At 39.0% G+C, this 26,564-nt stretch overlaps 1 protein-coding gene across 10 annotated transcripts in view; it reads right to left on the reverse strand.

Moving 5' to 3' along the window:
* LOC135111740 (prolow-density lipoprotein receptor-related protein 1-like) overlaps positions 1 to 26,564 on the reverse strand; it is a 175,117-nt gene that overhangs the window by 101,314 nt on the left and 47,239 nt on the right. For 8 of the 10 annotated variants that reach the window (XM_064025422.1, XM_064025428.1, XM_064025424.1 and 5 more), the window contains exons 4-23: positions 23,388 to 23,516; positions 20,430 to 20,543; positions 18,253 to 18,378; positions 17,165 to 17,311; positions 16,549 to 16,656; positions 15,400 to 15,559; positions 14,648 to 14,873; positions 14,140 to 14,314; positions 12,602 to 12,739; positions 11,773 to 11,950; positions 11,175 to 11,298; positions 10,302 to 10,646; positions 9,582 to 9,774; positions 9,007 to 9,152; positions 8,614 to 8,746; positions 3,137 to 3,290; positions 2,752 to 2,849; positions 2,011 to 2,210; positions 709 to 837; positions 48 to 159 (exon numbers count right to left, since the gene is read on the reverse strand). In XM_064025422.1, the coding sequence (XP_063881492.1) occupies positions 48 to 159; positions 709 to 837; positions 2,011 to 2,210; positions 2,752 to 2,849; positions 3,137 to 3,290; positions 8,614 to 8,746; positions 9,007 to 9,152; positions 9,582 to 9,774; positions 10,302 to 10,646; positions 11,175 to 11,298; positions 11,773 to 11,950; positions 12,602 to 12,739; positions 14,140 to 14,314; positions 14,648 to 14,873; positions 15,400 to 15,559; positions 16,549 to 16,656; positions 17,165 to 17,311; positions 18,253 to 18,378; positions 20,430 to 20,543; positions 23,388 to 23,516 (3,135 nt within the window). Of the gene's footprint in view, positions 1 to 47; positions 160 to 708; positions 838 to 2,010; positions 2,211 to 2,751; positions 2,850 to 3,136; positions 3,291 to 8,613; positions 8,747 to 9,006; positions 9,153 to 9,581; positions 9,775 to 10,301; positions 10,647 to 11,174; positions 11,299 to 11,772; positions 11,951 to 12,601; positions 12,741 to 14,139; positions 14,315 to 14,647; positions 14,874 to 15,399; positions 15,560 to 16,548; positions 16,657 to 17,164; positions 17,312 to 18,252; positions 18,379 to 20,429; positions 20,544 to 23,387; positions 23,517 to 26,564 lie in introns of those variants that run through there. The other 2 variants (XM_064025429.1, XM_064025430.1) reach the window with 2 other exon arrangements.

Consider the following 26,564-nt stretch of genomic DNA (forward strand, 5'->3'; position numbering starts at 1 on the left):
CTACACAACCACACAAGCAAGCACCAGTACCACAGCCCTGCACTTACCACAAGACACTTCATCTGATAAGTCAGTGCAGTCAGGATTCCCATCACACTTGAGGTCTTTAGGAATGCACTCTCTTGTCCTGAGGCACATGTATTCGCTCTCAGAGCATGTCTGAAACAATACATGCCACCAAGGGAAAAATGAAAACACAACATCACTTAACAGAACAATTATATGTATTTTCACTGATCATTTCTGTGAAGATCCCAAGGCAAGAAATCTGATTATGGCAATTATAATCCTAAGTGAAAAATACAGAATTGTGAAGCGTGATCAACAGCATGAACTACAGATTGGTCAAGTCTGGAAGAGATGGAAAATGGATATTGGGAGACTGATGACTGATGAAAGAAAATGAACGACTGGTGAGGGAAAAGGAAGATGAGAGAGAGAGAGACAAGAGAGAAGAAAACATGTAAGAGAGCACAAGACAAAAGATAAGGAGAGAGAGAGAGAGAGAGAGAGAGAGAGAGAGAGAGAGAGAGAGAGAGGACAAAGATGCAACAGGAGGAAAGGGAGAAAAAGAGTAAGAAAGACAGTGAGGAAGGGAGAGGGAGAGAGAGAGAAAGAGCAATGCAAAGAAGGAAATACATGGAACACAATAATTTTTCTATATTACTGTCTAATTTCCTTCAGACACAAAAAGCAAAACATAATTACCATGTCCTCACAGTTCCTCTCATCACTGCCGTCTGGACAGTTGAGCTCCTTGTCACACACTTGGTACACAGCCAGACAGGTGCTGAAGCCACTACAAGGTGTGCAGCCCACAGTGTCAGCACACACAGCCTGCAGGGAACAGTGAAGAGATTTGGTGTTTTTCTCATGATACCAGATCTCAAGACAATAATTTTTGAGACCTTTATTTTGCTGAACTTTTATCTGTCTATACATCAGGCTGCCAATCCCACACAAGCAGCCTACACATAGCACCACACATGCATACGCACATCATTCAAACTCTTATCTCTGCCAGTCCCTGATGAAGAGGGATAGCCTTGAGGACCACTCCACTACATCCGAGGAGCTTAGGCATAGCACATTTGGTCATGTATTTACTTCAATGGCAAGTCAAGACAACAATTTTGAGATAAACAACAATTCTGAGACCTTCATTTTGCTGAAAAAAATGCAACAATTTTCAGCTATTCTTTACCAGAACTTTACATTCTTCTCCTGAAATGGCTGAAATTGTACAAAAAGGAAAAAGAAACAGGCAGAGAGTTCTAGAGTTTATCAGTGAAAAGGCTGAAAGAATTACTATTAAGAGCTGAGATCCATCTGGTTATATCTATGGCTGTTCCTAATAACTTATAACTTACAAGGGGACAGCTGTATATATGATTCTTCAGGGCAGTAACCTTGAAAGAAAGTAGCTGGGAAACATACTGGGACCACTCAGATCAAAGCAATCTAAACAATTGGATTTCTGCCATGTGCTGTATTCAACTGTGAGCTTCAGTATGGGGCTGACAGCATTATCTTTCCTGAGCCATGGCATAAGGAGTAGGATGGCCAGTTCTTTTCTCTGCCACCTTTAGTTCCCAGTCATTGCTAACCCATACCCGTTTTAATCCTTTCACTGCTATTTGCTACACCTTTCCTAAATCACTAATCACTCTGAGACACCTTTTCTTCTTCTACAGCCTCTTTGAAACACTGTACTGCCTAGAAATTGCATAATCTCTTATTTTTATCCCCCCTTTTTTTTTTTTTTAGGAGATGCTAACTAAGATTCCATATATTGTTGTTAGTGCTGTGAATTGTTGTATATCACTATGAAAGAGTTAAGACTGGGTCAAACTGACAGCAGTGAATCGTTCCAGAAAAATCCCAACCTTAACCGGGATTTTAACCCAGGACATTTTGCACTGTAGTCAGACATGCTACCACCTGAGCCACAGCACTCATATGTCACACCAGCAAAAACCATTGCATAAAAGCCAGTACTGTGATACTTACTGTGTCTGTGATGTTCTGGCACACATTGGCACAGAGTGGAGATACTGCAGAGCCTGATGAGGTGGTGTTGGCACAGATTTGATCACAGAATTTCTCATCACTTTCATCTCGGCAGTCATTATCACCATCACAGACGTATAGGGACTTAATGCACCGCTTGTTATCGCACTTGAAATCCATCATATCACACTCTGCATAATCTGTTCAGTGTGTGAGGTTATATAATGTTGTGGTCAGGTACAGATGAACATGTTAATGGTAGGTTACGACAAGGGAAACTAGGTACAGTATGCCTCCAAATAGTTTGGCTTTAATAAAAAAATATCCTAATAATCACAAATAAGGTTCAGGAATGCCTCTTAAAGTTGTACTCATAATAATTTTCCTCAACACAACAGTTCAAGACAGTGATAGTTCAGGTGGAAGGATAAAGGGTGGTTCAAAATGGAAGGAGGAGGGGTGGTTCAAATGGAAGGAGGAAGGGTAGTTCAAGTGGAAGGAGAAGGGGTGGTTCAAGTGGAACAAGGAGTGAGGGTGCTAGTTTGAGGGAGGAGGTTGGAGAGAGTCAAGGGATGTAATAACTGGAGGAAACACTAGCAAGGAAGCATGAATAAGCACAAAGAGAGTGGAAATGGTAGACCATGGGAAAAGGTAGGCCATCCATAATATGTAAAAAAAAGTTAAGGCATCCATAACATGTGAAAAAAGGTAGGCCATCCATAATACACCAGTAGAACTCACCACAAGACGAGTGTTCATCTGAGTCGTCCTCTGGTCCACAGTCTCTGTCAATGTCACACACCCAGGAGTGGGGGATGCAGTGGCCAGACACCTTGCACCTGCAGGCGCCACATACCAACACTCAGTTAGTAAAAGCAAACTATAAAACTAAGTCAGATGACAGCAACAATACTGATGCCTCAAAGAAAAGACACTAATCAAACCATAAGATTAAATCAAGTGACAGGAGCAGCAGTAAAAGTAAAAAAAAATCTTTCATCAAACAACAAAAGTAACAAGATAACTGGAGCAACAATATTGACACACTAAAGAAAAAACAATTAAACCATAAAACTAAATCAAATGACAGGAGCAGCACTGATGCCTCACAGCATTCCTCTGGTACCTGAACTTGTCAGCCGAGCATTGCAGCACGAGGCACTTCTCCTCACTCTCGTCCGAGCCGTTGGCACAGTCTGGGTCGCCATCACAAACCCAGTGGGGATCAATGCACTGGTTGTTGCCACACTTGAACATATCGTGTTTGCACTGGGCATATTCTGGAAGACATGTCATAGTGCTCATTACTACCTTGGCTAAACAACAACAAACAAAAGCAGTTCATCAAATAATCATTCTTTTCTGGATATGTACAGTAACAAGTGTGTTATCTTAAACATCATTCATGTCAACTCAACCTTCTTAAGCTCTCTATGCAAAAACCATATTTTCACAATCTTCCTTAAATCATTACTTTAGCAATGCCTCCCCTTTAGTAGCATAAAAGAAATATAGTGGAACCTCAGTTACCAAATGCCTCCCTTTTCAAACAAATCATTTATTTATTTATTTTTTTTTTTAACTTATAATTGCTTTGGTTGCCATACCACAATTTGGTTCTCAAAACAAGCTACACAGCAGCCAGCACACACTGCAGTGAGCATGTTAGTCACACCGCAGCTCTTGTTCAGTGTACATCTGTGCCATACTGTTCTCTTTTTGGCAGCATTTCTCTTGCTGTGCATTATTTCTAATATATATATATATATATATATATATATATATATATATATATATATATATATATATATATATATATATATATATATATATATATATATATATTTTGTTATTCCATAAGCAACCATGGGACAACAAAAAGTTACTAAAAGTGAAAAGACAGAAAGAAAAATAGATAGAACAGCAGTAAAGACAAAGATCATACAGAATCATGAAAATGGAATTTCCATTTCTGATCTCACTTTGGAGTATGGCTTAGCAAGGTCACCAATCTGTACCATCCTTAAGAACAAAGAACCAATAAAAGAAGCTAATGTTGCCAAAGGAGTGACTGTGACCATCAAGCAAAGATCCCGGATATTAGAAGAAGTGGAAAAGTTGCTGCTGATTTGGATCAATGAAAAGCAGCTGGCTGGCAACAGTATTTTGGAGGCTATAATTTGTGAGAAAGCAAGGTTTTTGCAACAGGATCTGCTCATGAAAACCCAAGGTACAAGTCTTGAGACTGACTTCTTTAAGGCTAGTTGAGGCTGGTTTGAAAAATTTAATAAGTGAGGTGGCATACATAGCATGAAGAGGTTTCAAGTGCTAACAAGAAAGATGTGGAAGAGTTTGTGAAAGAGTTTGGTGCATATGTAACTGTTGAGGGTTTTTCCTCCAGCAAGTGTTTAATTGTGATGAGACTGAACTCTTCTAAAAAAAATGCCAGACAGAACATACATAACTAAGGAGGAAAAGGCTTTGCCTGGACACAAACCTATAAAGGACAAGCTAACTCTTTTGCTTTATGGCAATACTAGTGGTGATTTTAAGGTAAAACCAATGCTTATGTATCATTTTGAGAATCTCCGGGTGTTAAAGAAAAACAATGTTATGAAAAGCAGGTTGTCCATCATGTGGAGAAACAACGGTAAGGCCTGGGTGACCAGACAGTTTTTTTCTGGAATGGATCCATAACATTTTTGCTCCTTGTGTGAAAATAACTTCCTACTCAAGTGCCTTCTTTTGGTCAACAGTGTCCCTGCCCACCCCCCAGGCCTGGAGGCTGAGTTACTACAAGAATTCATCTTCATCACCGTGAAGTTTCTGCCTCCTAATATGACTCCACTCTTTCAGCCAATGGACCAACAGGTCATTTCTACCTTTAAGAAGTTATACACCAAAGCACTTTTTCAAAGATGCTTTTAGGTTACCTCTGACACAGAGTTAACTCTCCAAGACTTTTGGAAGAACCATTTCAATATCTGCCTTATTTAAATCTTATTGACAAGGCCTGGCAGCAAGTATCTTGCAGGACCTTCAACTCAGCCTGGAGAAACCTTTGGCCTGATTGTGTTGCAGAGAGAGACTTTGTGGGATTTGAAATAGAACCTACTGAAGTTGTCGATAACATCGTGTCTCTGAGCAAACACATGGGCCCGGAAGTCAACAATGCTGCTGTCAAAGAGCTAGTGGAGGGACATGACACCAAGTTGTCTACTGATGATATCTTCAGAGGAAAAGGAGAGACAGGAGGATGTACCCAGTGCTCTTATTAATGAAATGTGTGCAAAATGGAGTGAAATGAAAAATTTTGTTGAAATGTATCACCTTGATAAGTCAGTAGCAAGCCATGTCATTAACTTTTTTAATGATAATGCTGTCTCACTTCTGTAACATGAAAAATTGGCAAAAGCAAATTTCATTAGATAGGTTTTTATTGAAAAAGAGGTCAAGTGAGTCTCAAGCAGAATCTGCTAACAAGAAGCAGAAAATAAAAGAAGAAAGAGGAAAAAATCCTGAAGTGCTGTTACCTGACATTATTATGGTAAGTTCATCCCCTTTCAAGCACTAATATCCTTTCCACCTCTTCCCCAGCCTCCACTTGCACCATCAAAACTTCTCAACACAGGTAAGGATGAATGAAATTGCCTTTTTTTATTTATAGATTTATTCTTTATTTAGCTGTAAATGAACATATTGTATAAAATAAGCATAACATTCATCTATACCACATGACTGATGTGTTAAGTTGTACCAATATACTGTGTGTGTGTGTGTGTGTGTGTATATATATATATATATATATATATATATATATATATATATATATATATATATATATATATATATATATATATATATATATGGTGTCCCATAAGTTTCCATATATAGGAAAAATTATAAGAAATTATAGAATTATAAAAAAAACATTTTTATTTATATAATATGCTCTACATGACTGCCTTTGTGTTGAAAACACATTTCAATGCGTGTCCTCCACTGGTGAAGAACACTTTCAAACATATCTGGATTTATGTTTGTAATGGCGTTCGTGATACCATATGTATGGAAACTTATGGGACACCTGTATATATATATATATATATATATATATATATATATATATATATATATATATATATATATATATATATATATATATTACTACTACAATGATACACTACGCTGGCACACAGGATTCTCAAGACGGCACACTCCCACAGTACAAAGTGTTGGGGAGTGGCGACACACTGTATTGCCAATGTCATACTCCACTCCCCAGCTAAGCAGTTCCCACTCTCTCTGAGGCTTGAGAGGGAACAGTAGGAATTGTGCTTGATGGGCTGACTGACCTAGAAGTCTCCCACCTGGCCTTCATCACTTTACTCACCCCAAAATAATTTTTGGGCTTGTATAATGGAAACAGCCCCTAATTTACTCAACTCGTATAATCAGTTTTTCTGTATGATTTTATGCACAAAGTATGTTGTAAAAGTTAAAAAAAAAAAATCATCTAGTGTCCAGGAATGGATTAATCCATTTTACCTTGATTCCTACAGGGAAAATAGTTTTAGTTTCCAAACATTTTGGATTTTGAATGGCATCCAGGAGATTAATTTTGAGAACTGAGGTTCCATGGTACTGAAAAACTCCTCACATTACTGTAAAAGGCACTGGAGCCTTCCATCACCTGAATCTAATGCACTTTATATTTCTGCACAGAATTACGTCAAAAACTCCTTCAATAACAGAGTGTCAAAATTTATCAAGATCTAACTCCCCTTGCAATTTCTGGCACCTAGCCAAAAACATCTCCAATAACTCTGCTTCATCTTTTCTTCCTTTATTTCAACCTGATAACACCACTGCCACATCTATTTCTAAAGCTAAAATCTTTGCTCAAACCTTTGCTAAAAAGGATGATTCAGAGTTTGTTCCTCCCTCTCCTCCACCCTCCAACTACTCATGCTACCCATTAAGATCCTTCACAATGACATTTTCCATGCCATCACTGCTTATGGACCTGGGGTCCCTTCTCCTGTTCTCCAAAATTGTGCCTCCGTGCTTGCACCTTGCCTAGTCAAACTCCCAACTCTGTCTATCAACATCTACCTTTCCTTCTTGCTTGAAGTTTGCCTACATTCAGTCTGTTCCTAAAAAGGATGACCTCTCTAATCGCTCAAACTACCATCCCATTGTTTTAATTTCCTTCTTATCTGAAGTTTTTTAATCTATCCGCAACAAGATTCTTAAACATATATCACTTCGTAACCATATATCTGATTGCCAGTATGGGTTCCATTGAGGCTGCTCTACTGGTGATCTTCTGGTTTTCCTTACTGAGTCTTAGTCATCCTCTTTTAGGGATTTTGGTGAAACTTTTGCTGTTGCCTTGGACATATTATGAGTTTTTGATAGAGTCTGACACAAAGCCTTGATTTTCAAACTACTTTCCTACAGCTTCTATCCTCCTCTCTGTAATTTCATCTCAAATTTCCTTTCTGACCGTTTTATTGCTGCTGTGGTAGACATTCACTGTTCTTCTCCTAAGTCTATTAAGTGGTGTTCCTCAGGATTCTGTCCTGTCACCCACTCTCTTCCCATTATTCATCAATTATCTTTCTAAACCAAAGTTCTTGTCCTATCCACTCCTACACTGATGATACCACTCTGCACTTTTCCATGTCTTTTCATAGATGTCCAACCCTTCAGGAAGTAAATAGTTTATGAAGGGAAGCCACAGAACACCTGACTTCTGATCTCTCTAAAATTTCTAATTTGGAGCAGAGGAAACTTAGTATTGTTCAATGCCTCAAAAAGTCAATTCCTCCATCTATTAACTCGACACAATCTTCCAGGGAACTATCCTCTCTTCTTCAATGACACTCAACTGTTCCCCTCTTCTACACTGAACATCCTCAGTCTGTCCTTTATAATCTAAACTGGGAATTTCACATCTCATCTCCAGTTAAAACAGCTTCTATGAAGTTTGGCATTCTGAGTCATCTCTGACAGTTTTTCTCACCCCCCCAGTAGTTATTTCTGTGTAGGGCCTTATCCGTCCATGTATGGGGCAGGGTTCTGCTCATACTGCTCTTTTAGACAGAGTGGAATCAGCTTTTCATCTTATCAACTCTTATCCTCTAACTGACTGCCATCAGCCTCTCTCTCATTGCTGCAATGCTGCATCTCTTGCTTTCTTCTACTGCTATTTTCATGCTAACTTCTCTTTTGATCTTACTAACTGCATGCCTCCCCTCCTCCCACGGACTGGTTGCACAAGATTTTTTTCTTTCTCTCACCTCTATTCTCTCCATCTCTTTAATGCAAGACTTAATCAATATTCTCAATCATTCATCCCTTTCTCTGGTAAACTTTGGAACTCCCTGTCTGCTTCTATATTTCCTCCTTCCTATGACTTAAACTCTTTCAAGAGAGAAGTTTCAAGATGCTTTTCCTCTGCTATTTAATCATTCTATTTGGGAACTGGTATTTAAGGGGACCTTTTTTTATTCAAATTTTTGTTGCTCTTGGCCAGTGGCTCTCTTACATAATAAAAAATAGAAAATAAAAAATTAGTAATAATATTTTCATTCTTACCACAGGCGCCGCCAGGGGAAGAGTCTTCGTCACTGCCATCCATGCAGTCATTGTCGCCATCACAGATGTAACGTTTGTCAATACAACGCAAATTCTTCTTGCACTGGAACTGTCTCTCATTGCACAGACTTGGCTGCAAAATTCAACACCCTACTTTGTAATCCACTGCCACTTTTTGTCAGTACATTCCATTTATTCATGTTTTCACATCTTCAAGCTTTTCATTACTAAAGACAAAACCTCAGCATACTCATTACTCTTCCATTCATTAAGCCTCAAGTCTACATAAAAAAACTCTTACTGGTTCTTTTAATCTTTTTCAGGCAAGAAATAAGATGCCAGAGCAGATAATACACACAAGCATGTACTTATCAGTAGAGTGGCCAGACTTACTTCTGTGAAATTAGCAATGGTAACACACTGCTTGGGGTCAGTGGCGCTGGGCTGGCGGCCTTTGGCACAGACACACACAGGGCCCTCTGGGGTGGCTAGGCACAAGTCCATACACTGCAGGGTTCCATTTGTACAGTCATTGCCATCTATTGGGAGAAAGATTAAATTAGAATCTCAACTAGTTGTTTTTTTTTTTTTTTTTATGTAAGAAGGGACTAAGGCAAAAGAAAAAAAAAAAGGCAAAATGAGGTGCCAAAAGAGAATAGTCAAATGGATTGCTCAAAGTTGGAGTATAAGTGTCTTGAATCAAATTTTAGAAGTTACAAGTAAAACAATTTTTTTTGCCAATTTCATACCTATGAACAAAACTTACAATAAAAGAAAATACATACAACAGAAAAATAAATATCTATGATTGATCCTGATTTATGAACTTTCAATTTGAGAGCTTCTAGAGAACATGGCTCAATTGTAAAGTGCAATTCACTAATATTTCCTTTTAACACACAAGGTTTCTATATTTTTTCTCTTATTTTTCTTCATTCTGAGGAGCTATGTAGAGAAGAAAGCCTCACCTTGCTGGCTGCTGTTAGTGAAGACTTTCAGGTCAAATATGTAAGGGCTCTCCTGCTTGAGCTGCTCAGGGTCTTCATCATTGCCCAGCTTGACACGCTTAATTGCACCACTCTGGAACTCTGACCAGTAGATGAATCCTTCATGGTAGGCGATGCCGTAGGGGTGACTCATCACCGAGCCTCTCAACACCACCTACACAGAAGAGGCACACTCATTAACCATCATGCACCTCAGTGTTATGATACACATGCCTCACCAACACACAATGCAGCAACCCCTGGTGTACAAAGGTGTGCTGGACCCACCATCTATATAAGTGTGTGAAATAATGGCATGACAGGTGTGGAAAGATTGGAATGGTGAGGGATAGTGTGCATGGGAAAAAACCTTTGAAATTTTTCTGTTGTGTACATCCCTCTAGACTAAGTTTTCATATGCCAGACTGAGATTTCCTTGAAGAAGTGCAGTCAAGATTTATCACACTATAAGAACTGAAATATGGAGGAGTGGGTCCCCATTCCCTTTGCTCTGTCCCTGTTGGCTACCCTCCATGACACAGGGAGTAGCATGGCAGTGTTCTTTCAGTCCATCAGCACAATGCATGGGCAATCAGTCACTCATACATACATATATATCATAAATACATACATGTAGACTCATCTCCAAGGAAAGTAGCTTGAGGATGCTTTCTAAATAAACATTACATGTACATCACTCACCTCACGCCCACTGCCATCGAGCTTCACTCTCTCAATCACCCTGTGGTAGCCGTCGCACCAGTACAGAAAGCCTTCCTTGAAATCAATAGTGAGGCCGTTGGGCCACTGTAGCTCAGAGATGACAAAGGGCTCCCGGTGCGAGCCATCCATCCAGGCACGCTCAATGACACTCTGGCTGGCGGTGGTGGCCTGCCTGCCCCGGGAGGTGAAGTGCCACACAGACCAGTACATGTAGCCGTCCCTGGGGTTGAGCACGATGGCTCGGGCATTGGTCAGGTTTCCGTGCAACAACATCTTACGTTTCTCTGGGTTTTCCATTGAGCAAACATATATTGAAGACACTCCCTGGAAGAGAATTGGGTCCTGTTAGTCATCACGTCCACCCTCATCACAACCCTCCACCTTGCCAGACTTCCCATGGTATGCAGAGGAACAGTCAAGAAAACAGGTGAGCCCATGACAGGATACACAATATCATTCATACAGCACCACAACAACTAAGGCTGTATGAGGCTGAAATATAAAATTGCAAGAAAATACTAGTAATGTTAAAATGAAAGATAAAAGTAACAAAAATAAGATTTACTTTAAACTTAAAAGAATAAAAAATAAAAAGGTAGGCTCAGGATATATTACAGGATGGAGTATGAGGATGTTCACTTAAATGGAAATCCTGATACATAAATACTTAAGATGAATATAAAAGTAGATTTGGTTCTGGTGGCCCATAATTCACCTAACCTGACTCAATGATAGTACATTCTGAGAAAATACAGTGATAAGACAAAATATTACATTCTATTCTTGGTAATAACACCTAAACTCACCAACTAGGCCTGAACTTTACTCGACTCTTACTTAAATAATTATTACCTCATCCGTCCAGTAAATATTCCTGCCCATCCAGTCCACCGCCAGCCCTTCAATGTTAAAGACAGCAGAGGTCACCACAGGCTCCCTTACTGTTCCATTGAGATTTCTGCGCTCAATGACAAATCTGAAATGCATGGAAGCAGCCCACTTTAATCCACTCACTACTGGTAGGAAGGCCCATTAACACATTATCTACTATGAAAATTCTATAGAAAGCAAGGCACAGTCATATTAAGAAGTCATATCATACTCACTTCCACCGTTTTCAAAGTTTTCTCCCTTAATTGTTACTTCTCTCATTGGTCTATCATCACATTTTTCTACTATAATAGACTGCCACTAGATCAAAGGACTCAGGGAATTAAGTAAAGCCCAGAACACAGTGAAAGTGGTGCAGTAAGTTAGTCTAATATTATTGACTACACAGTAGAGTAAATGGATGTAAAAGTAACAGTAGATGTAAAAGGATGGGAGTCACAGAGGAAGATGCAAGGGAGAGAAACAAATAGAGAAGATTCATATATGGTGCCAACTCAAGACTCTGGGGAAACAGTGAAAGGAGATGAAGAAGAGAGAGGTAGCAAATAAATTTCCTTACCTCTGAATGTCTGCATAGTAAATAAACTGCGTCCGTACATCATAGTCCAGTGTGGTAGGGCGGGTGAGGGAAGTGATGGGAATCATGACCTCAGAATTATCTTCTCTGTCTAGATTCAGGCCTTTGATCATTCCTGGTCTGCCCTTGGCATAGATGAGGAAGGCCTGAGGCTGAAACGCTGCAAATGTACACAAGATCAGCATGCAAAGCTCTTCATCCTTGTGACCAACAGCTCATAATAATCCAGGAAAAGGATGTTGGTGTCTCTTGGATGATATGAGATCAGACCTAAAGCTATAATAAAAGTGTTCTATTCTGTTATTCATTGATTCTAATCATGACCTTATTGAAAGTTCTTTATGAATTGACTCCTTGTTTGTTTGAGAAATCGAACAGAAAGCCCCAATAAGTATTCTACCTTGTCATTCACTCATTCCAATAGCAATACCCCAATCACCATGACCAACAGAAAGAAAAGGTAGCTTGGGATATATACAATGTGTCTATTTATCTATCTAACAGTAAACCAACCCAGCAGACCCATACAAGTTAGCCCAGACAAAGCATCACACACTCATATACACGTCACTCTCACTCTAAGCTCTGTTGGCCCCTGGTGGAAAGGGACAGTCTCGTGGACCATCCCACTACACCCCAGAAGCTTAGACATAACACAGCTGGCCACATACATCCACATCAAGGCCAAACAGCATACACTGGTCTAGCCCTGCCCCTTCACAATGAGACCAATAAAACCATATCATGTATAATATCACAAATTCATAAAAAATGCCTAACAGACAAAGAAAATACAGCAAAAATACATTACCTACACAGTTTCCAGATCCTTGAGGTGCCAGAATGTGTCCTGGCTGGCAGCGGCATGAGGCCACAGGTCGCCTGCCTTCCCACAGCGGGATGCAGATGTGCTGGCAGCCACCGTTCCTCTGACCACATGGATGAACCACTGCAGGGAGAAACAGGAGATCCAAGAGTGTCACTTTATCATGCTTTAGACTTATGTACCACAACCTGAGGTAAATGTTAATGAAAATAATGGGAAAGCAATAGGAAAAAGAGTCCATCCTTGAAATGGACAACACTATTAAACTTCCATGATGAAAATTTGTGAAAATAACAAAGAAAATTTCAAAAGTTCATTGTTGAAATGGACACTACTTCCAGACTTCCAGAGTGAAAATTTGTGAAAATAACAACACACCAAAGATAAACAAAGTCTATCCTGCATAATAACATTTCAAGATCACTGTGAAGTTCCAAATCTGTAACTTTAACATTTAAAAACTACATCTATCTATATTTTATACCAGGCCAGAAATCCTGCACGAGGTGGTCCACACAAAAAACCACACACTCAAACATCATTCACATTCTTAGCCCTGTCGGCCCCTGGTGGAAAGGAGCAGTCTGGTGGCAGGTGCTACGAACATTACCACTGTATTCCCTGCATGTTGTAAGACATAACTAAAATGGACTCACCTACCCTGAAACCACTTGTTTTATTTCTGAAGTTATTACACTTTTGATATCTCCTAGGAAAAGACAAAGCAGAATATTTGTTGTGACCTTACATATTGTTACATAATCGCATAGTATAGCTTGTGGGAGTAGAAAAAAACGGAAGGTGAGAGAGAAAGAGAGAACGGATGTTCTGTAGGGAGGACTATATTTACTCAAAGAGATAAGTTTCATTATTTTATTATACAGTGAGATGCATTATTCATTTAAGATGAAGGGAGGAGAATAGGTTACATTATTATTTTAGTTATTCCAAGAAGTGATTGTTTTGTTAATTTAGTTTTTCCTTAATGTGTAAAGGCATAGATACTTAAGAAACTTGAGTATTATTTTCTACATTTGTAATAAGAGTAAGGAAAATTTGTGAATAAACCAGACTTAGGAAAAGATTGTTTCCTTGACGACCTCCAGGTTCCCTTAAGTGACTTAAAAGACGCTCACGTATGTGGGTTTGGGCTATGACCATAGGAGAGGGAAATGATCTATTCACCCTAGCTAGAGTGCTTGGGAAAGTCTCTGAGAGTCGCAGAATGGCAAAAGGCAAGGTAGAGTGCTTCGCGCATTCCCTGAGAGGCCTATCCCGCCGCAGTGGCGTGCACCGATCCGGAGGAGTTACGACGTCGGGGGTACACTGCTGTCTGTCTTCCCCGTACGCTGAGACGGTGGTCAACAGCAGCCGGTGGTGGTGGTGGCTACTAGGCTCCACTCCCCACCCCTCCCCCTGGCATTGTAACAATATCATCAAATCCAATAGCCTGAGAACTGATATCTAGAAATCCATGACACAATGAAAAATTATGTGACATTACAAAAAGCCACATGACTCACCCTCAGGCTGTCTCTGGCGGTGGAAGACATGGATGTGCATAGGCTCCATCAGGTTGGTGGGGAAGGTGGTGACATTGTGGCTCTGGAACCTCCCAATGCGCTTGATGCTGTCGTCCTTCCAGCTGGTGACGTACAGGAAATTTTCAAACACTGAGATTCCATATGGACTCTCATCCTGCAGCAGAACAAGGAAGAGTTTGGTTTAGAATCTCTCTCTCTCTCTCTCTCTCTCTCTCTCTTTCTCTCTCTCTCTCTCTCTCTCTCTCTCTCTCTCTCTCTCTCTCTCTCTCTCTCTCTCTCTCTCTCTCTCTCAATATTATCATTACACACAAAAGGAACACAATCAGTGATTCCTTAACACTTTCACTGCAATAATAAAAATGAAAATTTCCTGCAATATCCGCGCACACCTCAATTAATTCCATCGTGTCTGGTAAGGAAATCACAACAAAGTCCCTCAGAACCTCCACACAGCACACTCAACAGAAGGCATCACTTGGGTACTCACAGTCTTAAGCTTCAATATGATTCGTCTGTTCTCCCCATTGTAGTCCACTCTCTCCACATGGCTGAGGTAGCCATCCACCCAGTACACATGCTGGTTGGGGAAGTCCACCGTCACACCAAACGGGTACACAATCTTGGTGTTCACGAGGGACATCTTCCTGGTGCCATCCATGAGTGCCCGCTCCAGCATGGGTTGTCTGGTGCCCCAGTTGGTGAAGAACATGTACCTGCAAAAGTGTTGTGAGGAGGTTAGTTATTGTCCCTATAGGTATATAATGTGTATGTACTGTAGTTATTATTACCTAACATAATTTATTTATTTTATCTATTATTTTATTTTTTTATGCAAGAGGGGCTCTGGCCAAGGGCAACAAATATAAAAAAAAAACCCACAGTGATGCCAGTCCCTAAAGAGAATAGCCAAATGGATTATCCAAAGTCAGTGGACAAGTTTCTTGAAACCATGGGAATGCCAATGATCTCATTCAGTTTTAACAGTTTTGGTGTAGCTTGTACTTTTATTCTCACAATCCTGAAAGCTTTTAAAACAATTTTTCCCTTTAAAATTAAAGATAAATTTAATTACCAAAAATGTTAGATCAGTCACAACGGGAATACTTGTTTTCTTATAAAGGCTTAGGAGTTTTGGTATATGTGGTACACAACACAAATATAAGATAGACCAGGCTGGAAACACAAATGTAAAGAAGATCAAAGAGAGGAGCTGGCTCCCTGGCAGTGGTGGCACCTCACCCGGTGATAGGGTCAAGAGCAATGCCTCGCGGTTCATTCATCATGCCATCGAGCAGTGTGAGGCAGACCCGCATGGTGGCATTGCATAGGAAGATCATCTCCCGCTGGTCCAGGATGTACCAGTTTCCTGTCACCCAGTCCTGTGCAATGTCATTCACGTCTGTAAGGAAAGGATCAAGATTAAATTAATCTATGTGAGTAAGGAAACTTAAAATGTACTGCTATAGAGCCTGTCAATCACTGCTAAGACATTATTTAAAAGTATATGAGTTAGTGGTACTTGCTTGTCACCCAGTTCTATGCAATATTATTGATTTTGCACCAAAGGGAAGGAAAAAGGCTAGATTAATCTATGTGAGGAAGAAAACTTGAAAATGTATTGCTATAAAAGTCTGTCAGTCATTGCTAAGATATTATTTAAGAGTATATGAGTTAGTACCAGTTCCCTGTCACCCATCCTGCATGACATCATTGATTTCTGCACCAAAGGGACAGATCAAGATTAAAAACCTATGGGAGTAAGGAAATAGTTCAAATGTACTGCTATAAAGGTTGTTGGTTATTGCTAAGATGTTATTTCTGAGTATATGAGTTGTAAATCAGTGCCAGAAACTTTTATGAATAAATGTGAGCTTTAAATCACCCTCAAGATATTGTTTAAAAGTATCATGAATTGTAAGCCATTGCTGAGAGAAATTGTTTAGAAAGAAATGAGCTAAATTTTTTGGGTAAAATACATATATGTGCTGTAAACTACTACCAAAAAACTGCTTCAAAATAATAATTGTGAATTACTACTAGGACATTTTTCACATTACAGTTATCGAGTTATTACTGACCCCCTGATTGATAATGATTTTAAGTAACTTTAGGCAATTTTATTAATAAGAACTATGCAAGCATGAAAGAACTTAATTAATTACTCAGTACTCATCAGGGAGTGTAATGTTTCCAATACATAACCTAAACTTACACTAGACTATTACTTCACACTACAGAGTTAAGTCAGCAATACAAATAGTTATCATCAAGTTCTTATTGACAATGATATTTTCAAAGGTACATTACACTTACTATTAAGTTACCATTATGTTAGTATCAAGTTATCATTACATGCAGCAATACAAACAGGTGCACAGAGTAACTCACAGCCAAGGCCGTGCTGGGATGGCTGCGGGATGAGCCACGTGTCGTTCAGATTATCTGCCAACGCACACTGGAAGGATGACCATGTGCTGTTGGCATTGACCCAGCACACTGTCCAGGGAGGAACACCAGAACACAATCAATGTCACTTCTCACATCCTTTCTGTATACCTCCCTCATGCAAGGCTTGACCAGTATTCTCAATCTTTCATTCTTTTAACTGATAACTTTTGAAACTTCCTGCTTGCTTCTGTATTTCTCCCTTCCTGTAATTTGAACTCTTTCAGTGGGAGGTTTCAAGACGCTTCTCATAATTTTGGATAATCCTCTTCTGATTGTACTCTTTAGGGACTAACACCTACAATGGGATTTTTTTTAAATAAAAAAAAAAGAAATACAGTTTCATAATAAAATACAAAATAGACAAAACAACACTCTTTAGGGACAAGCATCTTTAGTGGACTAAGAAATACAACTTCATGATAAAACCCATGAGACAAAACAACATGAACTTGCTTCAACTTCTGCACACACACACACACACACACACACACACACACACACACACACACACACACACAAAATTATTCAACACTGATGCAAATCAATCTCTCCTCACCCGAGTTATTCCTGTGGTTGAAGTCCATGTTGACAGCAAATCTCAGATTGAAGCGCGTGTTACCAGGAATGGCAGATCCATTGAGGTACAGCCGTGCCAGGCCAGAGTTGCTGGCATAGAGGAGCGTAGCCGGCTCGTATGGCGGCACTGAAAACAGGAGGGAGGGAAAAGTTTTTACTTGAGGATCAGTTTTATGACTACAGCTTGTCGGAGAGGTGTGTTGGGATTTATAAATGATGTTGAGCCTTGCTGTGTAAATATATGGCTAGCTGTGCTATGGCTAAGCTCCTGGAGGGTAGTAAGATTGTCCAAGAGACTGTCATGACAGGGCCAAGAGCAAGAATGATGTGTGTGTGTGTGTGTGTGATACTTTGTCTGGGCCACCCCATGTGGGATTTATAAATGAGTTATGTTTCCTTAAAAGGAGAACTGGTTCTCAAAAACAATAGAGGCAGATTAATGGAATAGACTCTGTAATCAGATTGCTAGTACTGATTCATTAGAGCTTCAAAAGATGACAGAATAAATTTATGAATGAGGATAAGTGGAAGCAGGTAGGCATGTTCGCACAGGAAGTGCCATGTGTAGACATGATGGCTTTCTGCAGCTTCCCTTTATTTTCTTATGTTCTGAAGTTTTTAAAAGGCATCCATAAACAAGTAAATTTGTGAAATGGGATCAACTGTAAATTTTTGTTTTTCTTCTATCTAATGCAGGAAATAAGTGCTCAGGAAAAGGATGAAAAACATGAAACATGACTAAAAAAATTAATTTACGAAATAAATTACTTTAAAAACAAACATACTAAGGAGACATACAAAGAAAATATGAAAGGAATTAAAAGTAAAAGGTGAAGAACAGGTAACTACAAAAACAAGGAACCAAGAAAAGAGAAAAAGAAGAAAAGATTCAAACTGAATGAAAATCTTCAAAATATACAGAACATAATTAAAGTTGCTTTAAGGCAGCAACCAGCAAGGGGAACATGAGTAGTAACTAAGTAAATAAGTAAGTAAGTAAGTAAGTAAGTAAGTAAGTCAGTCAGTCTGTCAGTCAGTCAGTCAGTAGTTTTCTTGAGCACTTCTCACCATTCTTGGCACGGCAGTGAGAGATGCCCACCAGGTCATAGCCCAGACCACAGGTGCAGGAGAACCCTTGCTCCCTGTTCGTGCACATCTGGTCACACGAACCCTCCCTCTCACACTCATTAGCATCTGAGGAAAACAACATCAGTCAACATGAAGCCTAAAAAGAAAATAATAAATAAAGCAAAAATAATAAAAAGGTCTTATCTTTATTCATTTCTGCAAATTTTATTTAATTTATTATGAATTTCATTTACATCCTGCTTTTCTTTTAACAGCTAACCTACTAAAGTATTATTAAATGTTTTCTAAGTATGAAACTTTCTAAATAAAAAAAAATATAAAAAATTGGTCCTCAAGATCATTTCTGGGGTGTCTGTGGCAAAAATACAACGATGAACTAAAAGAAGAAAACAAAAATATAAACGTACTGCATATACTCGTATAATGTTTACACTCTATGCAAAGTATAGTCCAAATTTACACCTACCAAATATCTATTTCTTATACATCAACTATGGAGAACATACATACATACTCTTATACAGACAAACATGTACATACATCTAAGAGAAAAAATGAAGATATAATAACCCCCATACTATCTGCACCATACAACCCAAATTATACTATATTCCAGTTTTCTATACCTTCACATATATGGAGAAATTACTCATATATGTACAGTTGGCTGCAGTAAAGCCCATACCAGTCCTGCTCTGTACATTCAGTAGCAATGTACAGTGTGTCACCACCTACCTGATGAGGGCTGCTGTTTGGTTGTTGTTTTAGCCAATCACAGGAAAGCAACAGCCATCATTAGGTAAGAGGTGACACATTTTGCTACTAATTTAAAAAGATATTTACATTTAGAAAAAGGATACATTTGAAAAAAAGGGATAGGATGAGACTTAAAAGAAATAACATTAGATTTAAAAACAATTAATAAAAAAAAAAGAGACAGGAAACAACTGCCTCTCAAACAGAGCAGTAGATGAATGGAATAGACTCAGTAATTAGGTTGTTAGTGCTGAGTCATTAGGGAGCTTTACAAGATTAGACAAATTTACAGATGCTAGATGATAGATGGAAATAAGTAGATATGTTTCATACAGGGACTGCCACATGCAGATCTAATGGCTCCTTGCAGCCTCCCTTATTTTCTTATTAATATATGAAGCAGGACAGGCAGAGGTTTTACTGGAGCCAAGTGTACATCTATCTAAAGACTAAAGACTACCTAGAATCTAACACTGCTAATCCAGTCTGCCGTGAATCTAGTCCTCTGTATCACATCTACTGCATATTACAGCCTAGAGCTCTCCCTCTATGACCCAGGAGACAGGATGCAGGTGAGGATGCCTTGCTAGTGTGGTGGTGGTGGTGCAAGGCCAAATAATGAGCAAAACAAACCTCGATATGGTGGTGTATACAAGTCTTGGTATGGTGGTGGTGGCAGTGGTGGAAAAAGTTATATGTCTTGTTAGAATAAAATAGGAATATTATTAAAGAAATCTATGTGTATGAGTTTGGGGTGGAAATGCACACACACACACACGCACACACACACACACACACACACACACACACACACACACACACACACACACACAGAAATATAGATGTATGGAAAAGTGTGGATAAGGAGAAAGTAAATGCAAAAAGTATATATGGATTCAAAGCTAAGTTGGATATTAAAAGATATGGAGATGGGATAGCATGACCATGGCTCTTTTCCCATAAACCACAACTAGGTATACACACACACACACACACACACACACACACACACAGGGGTTACATACTGCATTCACTACCTTCCACTATTTTCCATATACTACTTTGTCATTTGTTTAAATAAATAAAATACATTGATACCTATACCTATTTCTCGGCAAAGTATGATCCTCTTAATTACACCTCTGATGGATTAGATGCTGCTTTCACTGTTTTGAGGCAATAATAACACAGTGAAACAAAGACAGAAGAGAGAAATAAAAAAGAAAAAAAAGAAATAAGAGAGAAAACAAAGATTCTTTCTCTCTCTCTCTCTCTCTCTCTCTCTCTCTCTCTCTCTCTCTCTCTCTCTCTCTCTCTCTCTCTCTCTCTCTCTCTCTCTCTCTCTCTCTCTCTCTCTCTCTCTCTCTCTCTCTCTCTCTCTCTCTCTCTCTCATACTCACCAACACATCTGGTTCCATTAGGTTGCTGCCAGTCAGGACAGAAGCACTGTGGCCCCTCACCAGTGGGTCGGCAGCTGTGGGCACAGGATCTCGACTCGCACAGATTTGTCTCCTCTGCATCAACAACAGATAAATAAATAAATAAATAAATAAATAAATAGATAAATAAATAAATGGATAATCAGAGCAACAACAATAACAAGACACTCTCTGCACCTTCCTACTCATCTTTCTTTGTTTGATGTTTATCCCAGGTCATCATTTCTTATCATATCTGTTCATTTAATTCAGTGACTTATTGCTTAGACTTGAAGCATCAATAATAATATGACACTTTCTAAGCCTTCCCCACTCATCTCTCTCTGCTATACAGATCATCAAAATATTTCTTATTGTATCTGTATATCAAGTTTACTGTTTCATTGCTTAGACTTGGAGCAGCAATAATAATAAGACCCTTTCTAAACATTTCCTCATCTCTCTTATCTGCCCATCTAGTCCAGCTCACCATTGGAATATCTGTCTTATCTGCTTATCTAGTTGTGTCTTGCTGCTTATATGGAGCAACAGGAAGGATGAATGCCTAAGCCCAGTGTGTTTGGTATGCTTGGTGAGCGCTGCATGTGCTAATGTTCAGTGGTGAGCCAAGGGGAGCAGAGAGCAAAGCAGCATTGGCACTTTTTCATAGAATTTTTTGCCTTCCTTGTGGTGATGCAGAGGCAGGGACAATTCTGAGGTGAGAGATGACAGTATGTGTGTGTGTGTGTGTGTGTGTGTGTGTGTGTGTGTGTGTGTGTGTGTGTGTGTGTGTGTGTGTGTGTGTGTGTGTGTGTGTGTGTTAGTTCTATTCATATATGTATATATATATATTTTTTTAATAATTCTTCAATAACTATGTTTAAAACCTATTTGCTTCAGAAAGGCTTACTAGTACATAATCTTGAAAACCCTGCACTTCATCAGTCATGTACATGTACTAGTGATGAGTAAGTGTTTCAAATGTTTCATATATATATTTGTCATTGTGGTCAAAAATACCATCTATTTATCTATCTATCTACCAGTGATATAGCTGATTACTCTAGTATCTTCTTATTACCTATGCCTGTTGATTTTGTCTTCCTATAAGATATCCCATAAGATTAGCAAGATTGTAATAAAACAGTGAAGTACTGAAGAAAAATAGGCAGTATATTTCAATCCCATTCAGATTTCAGGATATTCAGGATTTTCAAGGTTTCCCTAAATTTCCCTGTGTCATAAATGTAAGGTGAACATTTGCACATTTCATTACATATAAGAAATGTCTGTCAAATTTCATTAAGTCTAGGGTGAAAAGTTGCCGCATTTCAATAAATCTAGGGTGAAAAGTCGCCGCATTTCAATAAATCTAGGGTGAAAAGTCGCCGCATTTTCAATAAGTCTAGAGTGAAAAAGTTACCGCATTTCAATAAGTATAGAGTGAAAAGTTCCCGCAGTTCAATAAGTCTAGGTCAAATGTCAGCCACATTTTAGTAAGTCTATGGAGGTTTTCCCTACATTTACACTCACTGTATATAACATGTGAAGGTATTAATGATGGGTGAATACAGCTTCCTCCACCATGCACAAAATACATTCACCTATATATACATACATAAACACTTGGCCAACACACAAGACAAGTCACATTAGCACTAAAGAGGCACAACTACAAGAGCATCATCCTCTGACCTGCAAGTTTAAGTACAATTTATCATACTTGTGACCTACTTCTTGCTTACAGACACACTTAATGCTGAAGAGGATCGGTCACTGAGGGTCAGGTTATGCCGTGAACCTTCCCCTCCCACTCAGTACTTCAGTTTACTTTGATTTAATGTTATCATGTGAGAATAACATTGTTTATTTATTTATCTATTTATTTATATATTTATTTACTTTTATTTAATTACCTATCTATTTATTTATGTTTCTTTTTACTTTATTTTTGGTATATATGGTTTTTATTTATCTATTTATTTACTTTTGTTTTATTGATCTACTTATCCATCAATTTATTTATATTTTAATTAATTATTTTTTTTTTTTTTTATCTGGTGAATTTTCACGTTGTCATTATCTTCCTTTATCTGTTATAAACCACTAATTTTGGAAGGAAAAGGTTTTATTTACCTATTTAATTTAACCTACAATGGAGTCTGGCAGAGAAAACAAAATATTACAAAGAAAACAATGCTCAATATGCCACTGCCAAAAATATTCCACAAGGCTGCCCCGGTAACAGCAGAGATGTCTTCACACTCTCCTTTTGAAATAATGCAAGTCGTAGGAAGGAGAGAGAGAGAGAGAGAGAGAGAGAGAGAGAGAGAGAGAGAGAGAGAGAGAGAGAGAGAGAGAGAGAGAGAGAGAGAGAGAGAGAGAGAGAGAGAGAGAGAGAGAGAGAGAGAGAGAGAGAGTTTATAGAAAAAAAATACTATATATTTATGATACTGTATGTTTTCTTTACGATGCCAAACTTTCATAAAATATACATAGCTACCATTTACATATTTCACTTCCTCCTTCATATTATTACCACAAACAAAATGATAATAATGAAAAGCTTGCTAAGAAACAAATCCCCGACTTAATGCACTTCAAGAGTGGATTCCAACGCTGTTGAAATGTAAACTATGTATTGAGAGCACTCCAACTAACCTGCTATAAGAAAACAAAAGAAAACGAGAGAAAAAAAATGGTGAATTAAATTGAAAGCATAAAAAGTGCCAATCCTCAGGTAAAAATGAATTAAAACTCTCTTGACACAGACACGCACAGTTTCCCATTTTCATCACCCGGGCTTATACCAGGCTAGACTTAGATATTTCTCAATAGCACATGAATAGATCGATAACAAACACTACACTCACCACAGAAGTACCCCTCTCGTCTGTTACTTCACTAGTACACATATAACAAACACACCACTACACTCACCGCAGAATGTCCCCTCGTCACTTCTATCCGGGCAGTTATAACGTCCGTCACACACCTTCCTCAGAAATATACACGTGATGGCGTCCTGGCACCTGTAGTAGTTAAGCGGGCAGGTGTTCCCCTTCTTACCTGCAGGAGGAGAACAAGTATGCGTCAGTAGTATACGAAAGGAAAAGGAGAAATGGAGGAAAGGAAGAGGGAAACAACAGAGAGAGAGAGAGAGAGAGAGAGAGAGAGAGAGAGAGAGAGAGAGAGAGAGAGAGAGAGAGAGAGAGAGAGATATGCTTACATTACATAACGAACATACTTTAAAGATATAAGCCGTCACCTAAGTCAGTCAGTCTCTCTCTCTCTCTCTCTCTCTCTCTCTCTCTCTCTCTCTCTCTCTCTCTCTCTCTCTCTCTCTCTCTCATCCCATCTGACAGGCACCCATTTTATTTGTCTATTCTTTTTAATTTTTTATTTCAAGACACTGCATCTGACGGCGCCTGCTCCCCTTTCAGCCTACATAACCCGAGCAATGAGCCGGGCGGTGACGTGAAGGGTCTGTGCTGCAAGGCTTAAAGGGCGCCATACTCTTGAAGCGCAGGCGATGGGCTGATGGGATGTGTGTTTGCCTTATTTACTTGTCTTCTTTACTGATGGTGAAATGACTCTCACTTTTATTTGTGATGAAAAACTCCGCTATTACTATTGCTTCTGCTGCTGCTGCTGCTGCTGCTGCTGCTGCTGCTGCTGCTGCTACTACTACTACTACTACTACTACTACTACTACTACTACTACTACTACTAGGGCAACAACAATAATAAAAATAATAACGGTAATGATGATGATGATGATAAAGAAGAAGAGGAAGAAGAAGAAGAAGAAGAAGAAGAAGAAGAAGAAGAAGAAGAAGAAGAAGATCATGAAGATTATGAAGATGATCATGAACAACAACAGCAGCAACAACAACAACAACAACAACAACAACAACAACTACAACAACAACAATAATAATAATAAATGTAATCCCTCGGGCATTACTACTACTACTACTACTACTACTACTACTACTACTACTACTACTACTTTACTACTATTGCTCTTGTTACTAGTACTACCACCACTACCACCACCAGCACCATTACCACTAGCACCACATTCTACTAACGTGTGTGTGTGTGTGTGTGTGTGTGTGTGTGTGTGTGTGTGCACGCGCCTCTGCTTTACTGCGCTCATAATCTCGCACAAACAAAGCAGCGGGAGTTTCTTGTCGCGTGGTATCACATTAATAATAACTTCAGGGCCGAGACACACTTTCCACATACACAGACGGCTCGCCTTTATGCTTATCCATGTACGAGTATATATCTTAATGGTCACAAAACACCAGAAACGCTTTACTCTCTCAACACGACAATTTTCCAAGGCCACAGGGATGATTAGCCGGGTTTTCAAGACCATTTCTCTTCTTAATAATGTAGAAATCTTGTTAATCTGTTACTAAAAACTTAAAAAACACCCTTAAAATCCGTGTAACTTCAACTAGAGACCTTTGAAAGTAGTTGAGATGCGGGCAGAAGTGTTTCAGAATATAAATCTAAGATGAGTCAGTGAATTGTGTGTTGTGTATAGTAAATTTTTCAGTCAAGACACTCCAGGATGTACAAAGATGGGTTGCCTTTTACGCTTATCAGTCTTACGGGTCACAAAACCAACACAAGTAAAAGGGAATGCATTTATCACAGATAGTATGAAAAAGTACGCACCGTATTATAATCTGCACTGCTTCTAACAGAGCCTGGTAGATGTTAATTGGAGTTTTCAAGTGTTTTCATGATTGCAGTGATATTTTAGCGACAACCACTAACCCTTTGACTGCCACTTGGTACACCTTTCTCTAATCACCAGTCACTCGAGACATCTTTACTTGTTCTACAGCCACGTCCAATCTTTAAAGTGGGTAGAAATTGCAAAATCTATTCTTTTCACCCATAACTTTCTTGCAGATGCTTATAAGGATTTCATACATTGCATATGTTGGTGATAATTGTCTCGTATCAAAGTGAGACAGTTAACAGGTCTAGTAGATATCATTAAGGCGCCATCACACTAGCACACTTTCTGTTAACCTTTTTTCGTCAACTCTTGTTTCGTCAACTTTTGCCTCTTTCCGTCGTCTTTTTCCGTCCGCATGGTCAAACGGAAGTGATCGCCTTCACGGAGGAGGGATATCTTCGACTCGTGTTGTCAAATGAAAACCTATTGCTCATAATACAAAGATATGCTTAGTACACCTTATCGTTTATGAAAAAAAAAGCTAAATAGATTTTAAATAGAGAGAAAAAAATAGCTTAATTTCGCGTGTCATTACATTTGATTTATGGATATATACGCGAGCCAAACAGTGGCTCGCGTGACTTGATAGATGTTTACACTTTTGGAAAAACTCGCTACTCCTGTACGTTGAACACCATGAATCAGCCTCATTGGACACGTCTCTCAGAGGAATTTCTTATAGAGAACTACAAAGCCACCGCTTTCTCTGGGACCACATAAATGACACTGCTTGCCTGTGAGTCAGAAGAGTCATGTCTGTTTACTGTCGACGAAAGTGCAAACGAACGGCTGTGTGTGTGTGTGTGTGTGTGTGTGTGTGTGTGTGTGTGTGTGTGTGTGTGTGTGACGGGACGCGCTCATCAAACTGTCGATTTTCAGAAAGTTGACGAAAAAGTTGACGGAAAATGTGCTATTGTGACGGCGCCTTTAGTTCTCAAGAGTGTTTTCATGATTGTAGTGATAAACTAGTAATAATCCTCCATCATTAGTAGAACAAACAGCGGTGAAAACCATTAACATGTTTCATTAGATGTTATAAGGGTTTTTAACAGTGTTTTCATGGTTGTAGTGATAATTTAACAAGGATTTTGTATTGCCAATAGAAAAAAAAATGTAAGGCCTGTCAGCGGGCTCCAGCTGATGTTATTGGGGTTGCAGTGATAGCTTGCCAAGGAGTCTGCACCACCACTGGGGGACTCCCTTAAGCACCCTTCTGTTGATTTTATTGATCCATATAGCACTAATAAAAACATACCCGAGTGGGGATGTGCTGTGGGTACAGTACTGACTAGGGGAGACTATCTTAATAATGTAGAGTTTTTGTGTGGTTTCTTCACAGCTGTTTGGTTACTTTT

Source organism: Scylla paramamosain, chromosome 22 (assembly GCF_035594125.1).
Source record: "Scylla paramamosain isolate STU-SP2022 chromosome 22, ASM3559412v1, whole genome shotgun sequence".
Taxonomy (NCBI): domain Eukaryota; kingdom Metazoa; phylum Arthropoda; class Malacostraca; order Decapoda; family Portunidae; genus Scylla; species Scylla paramamosain.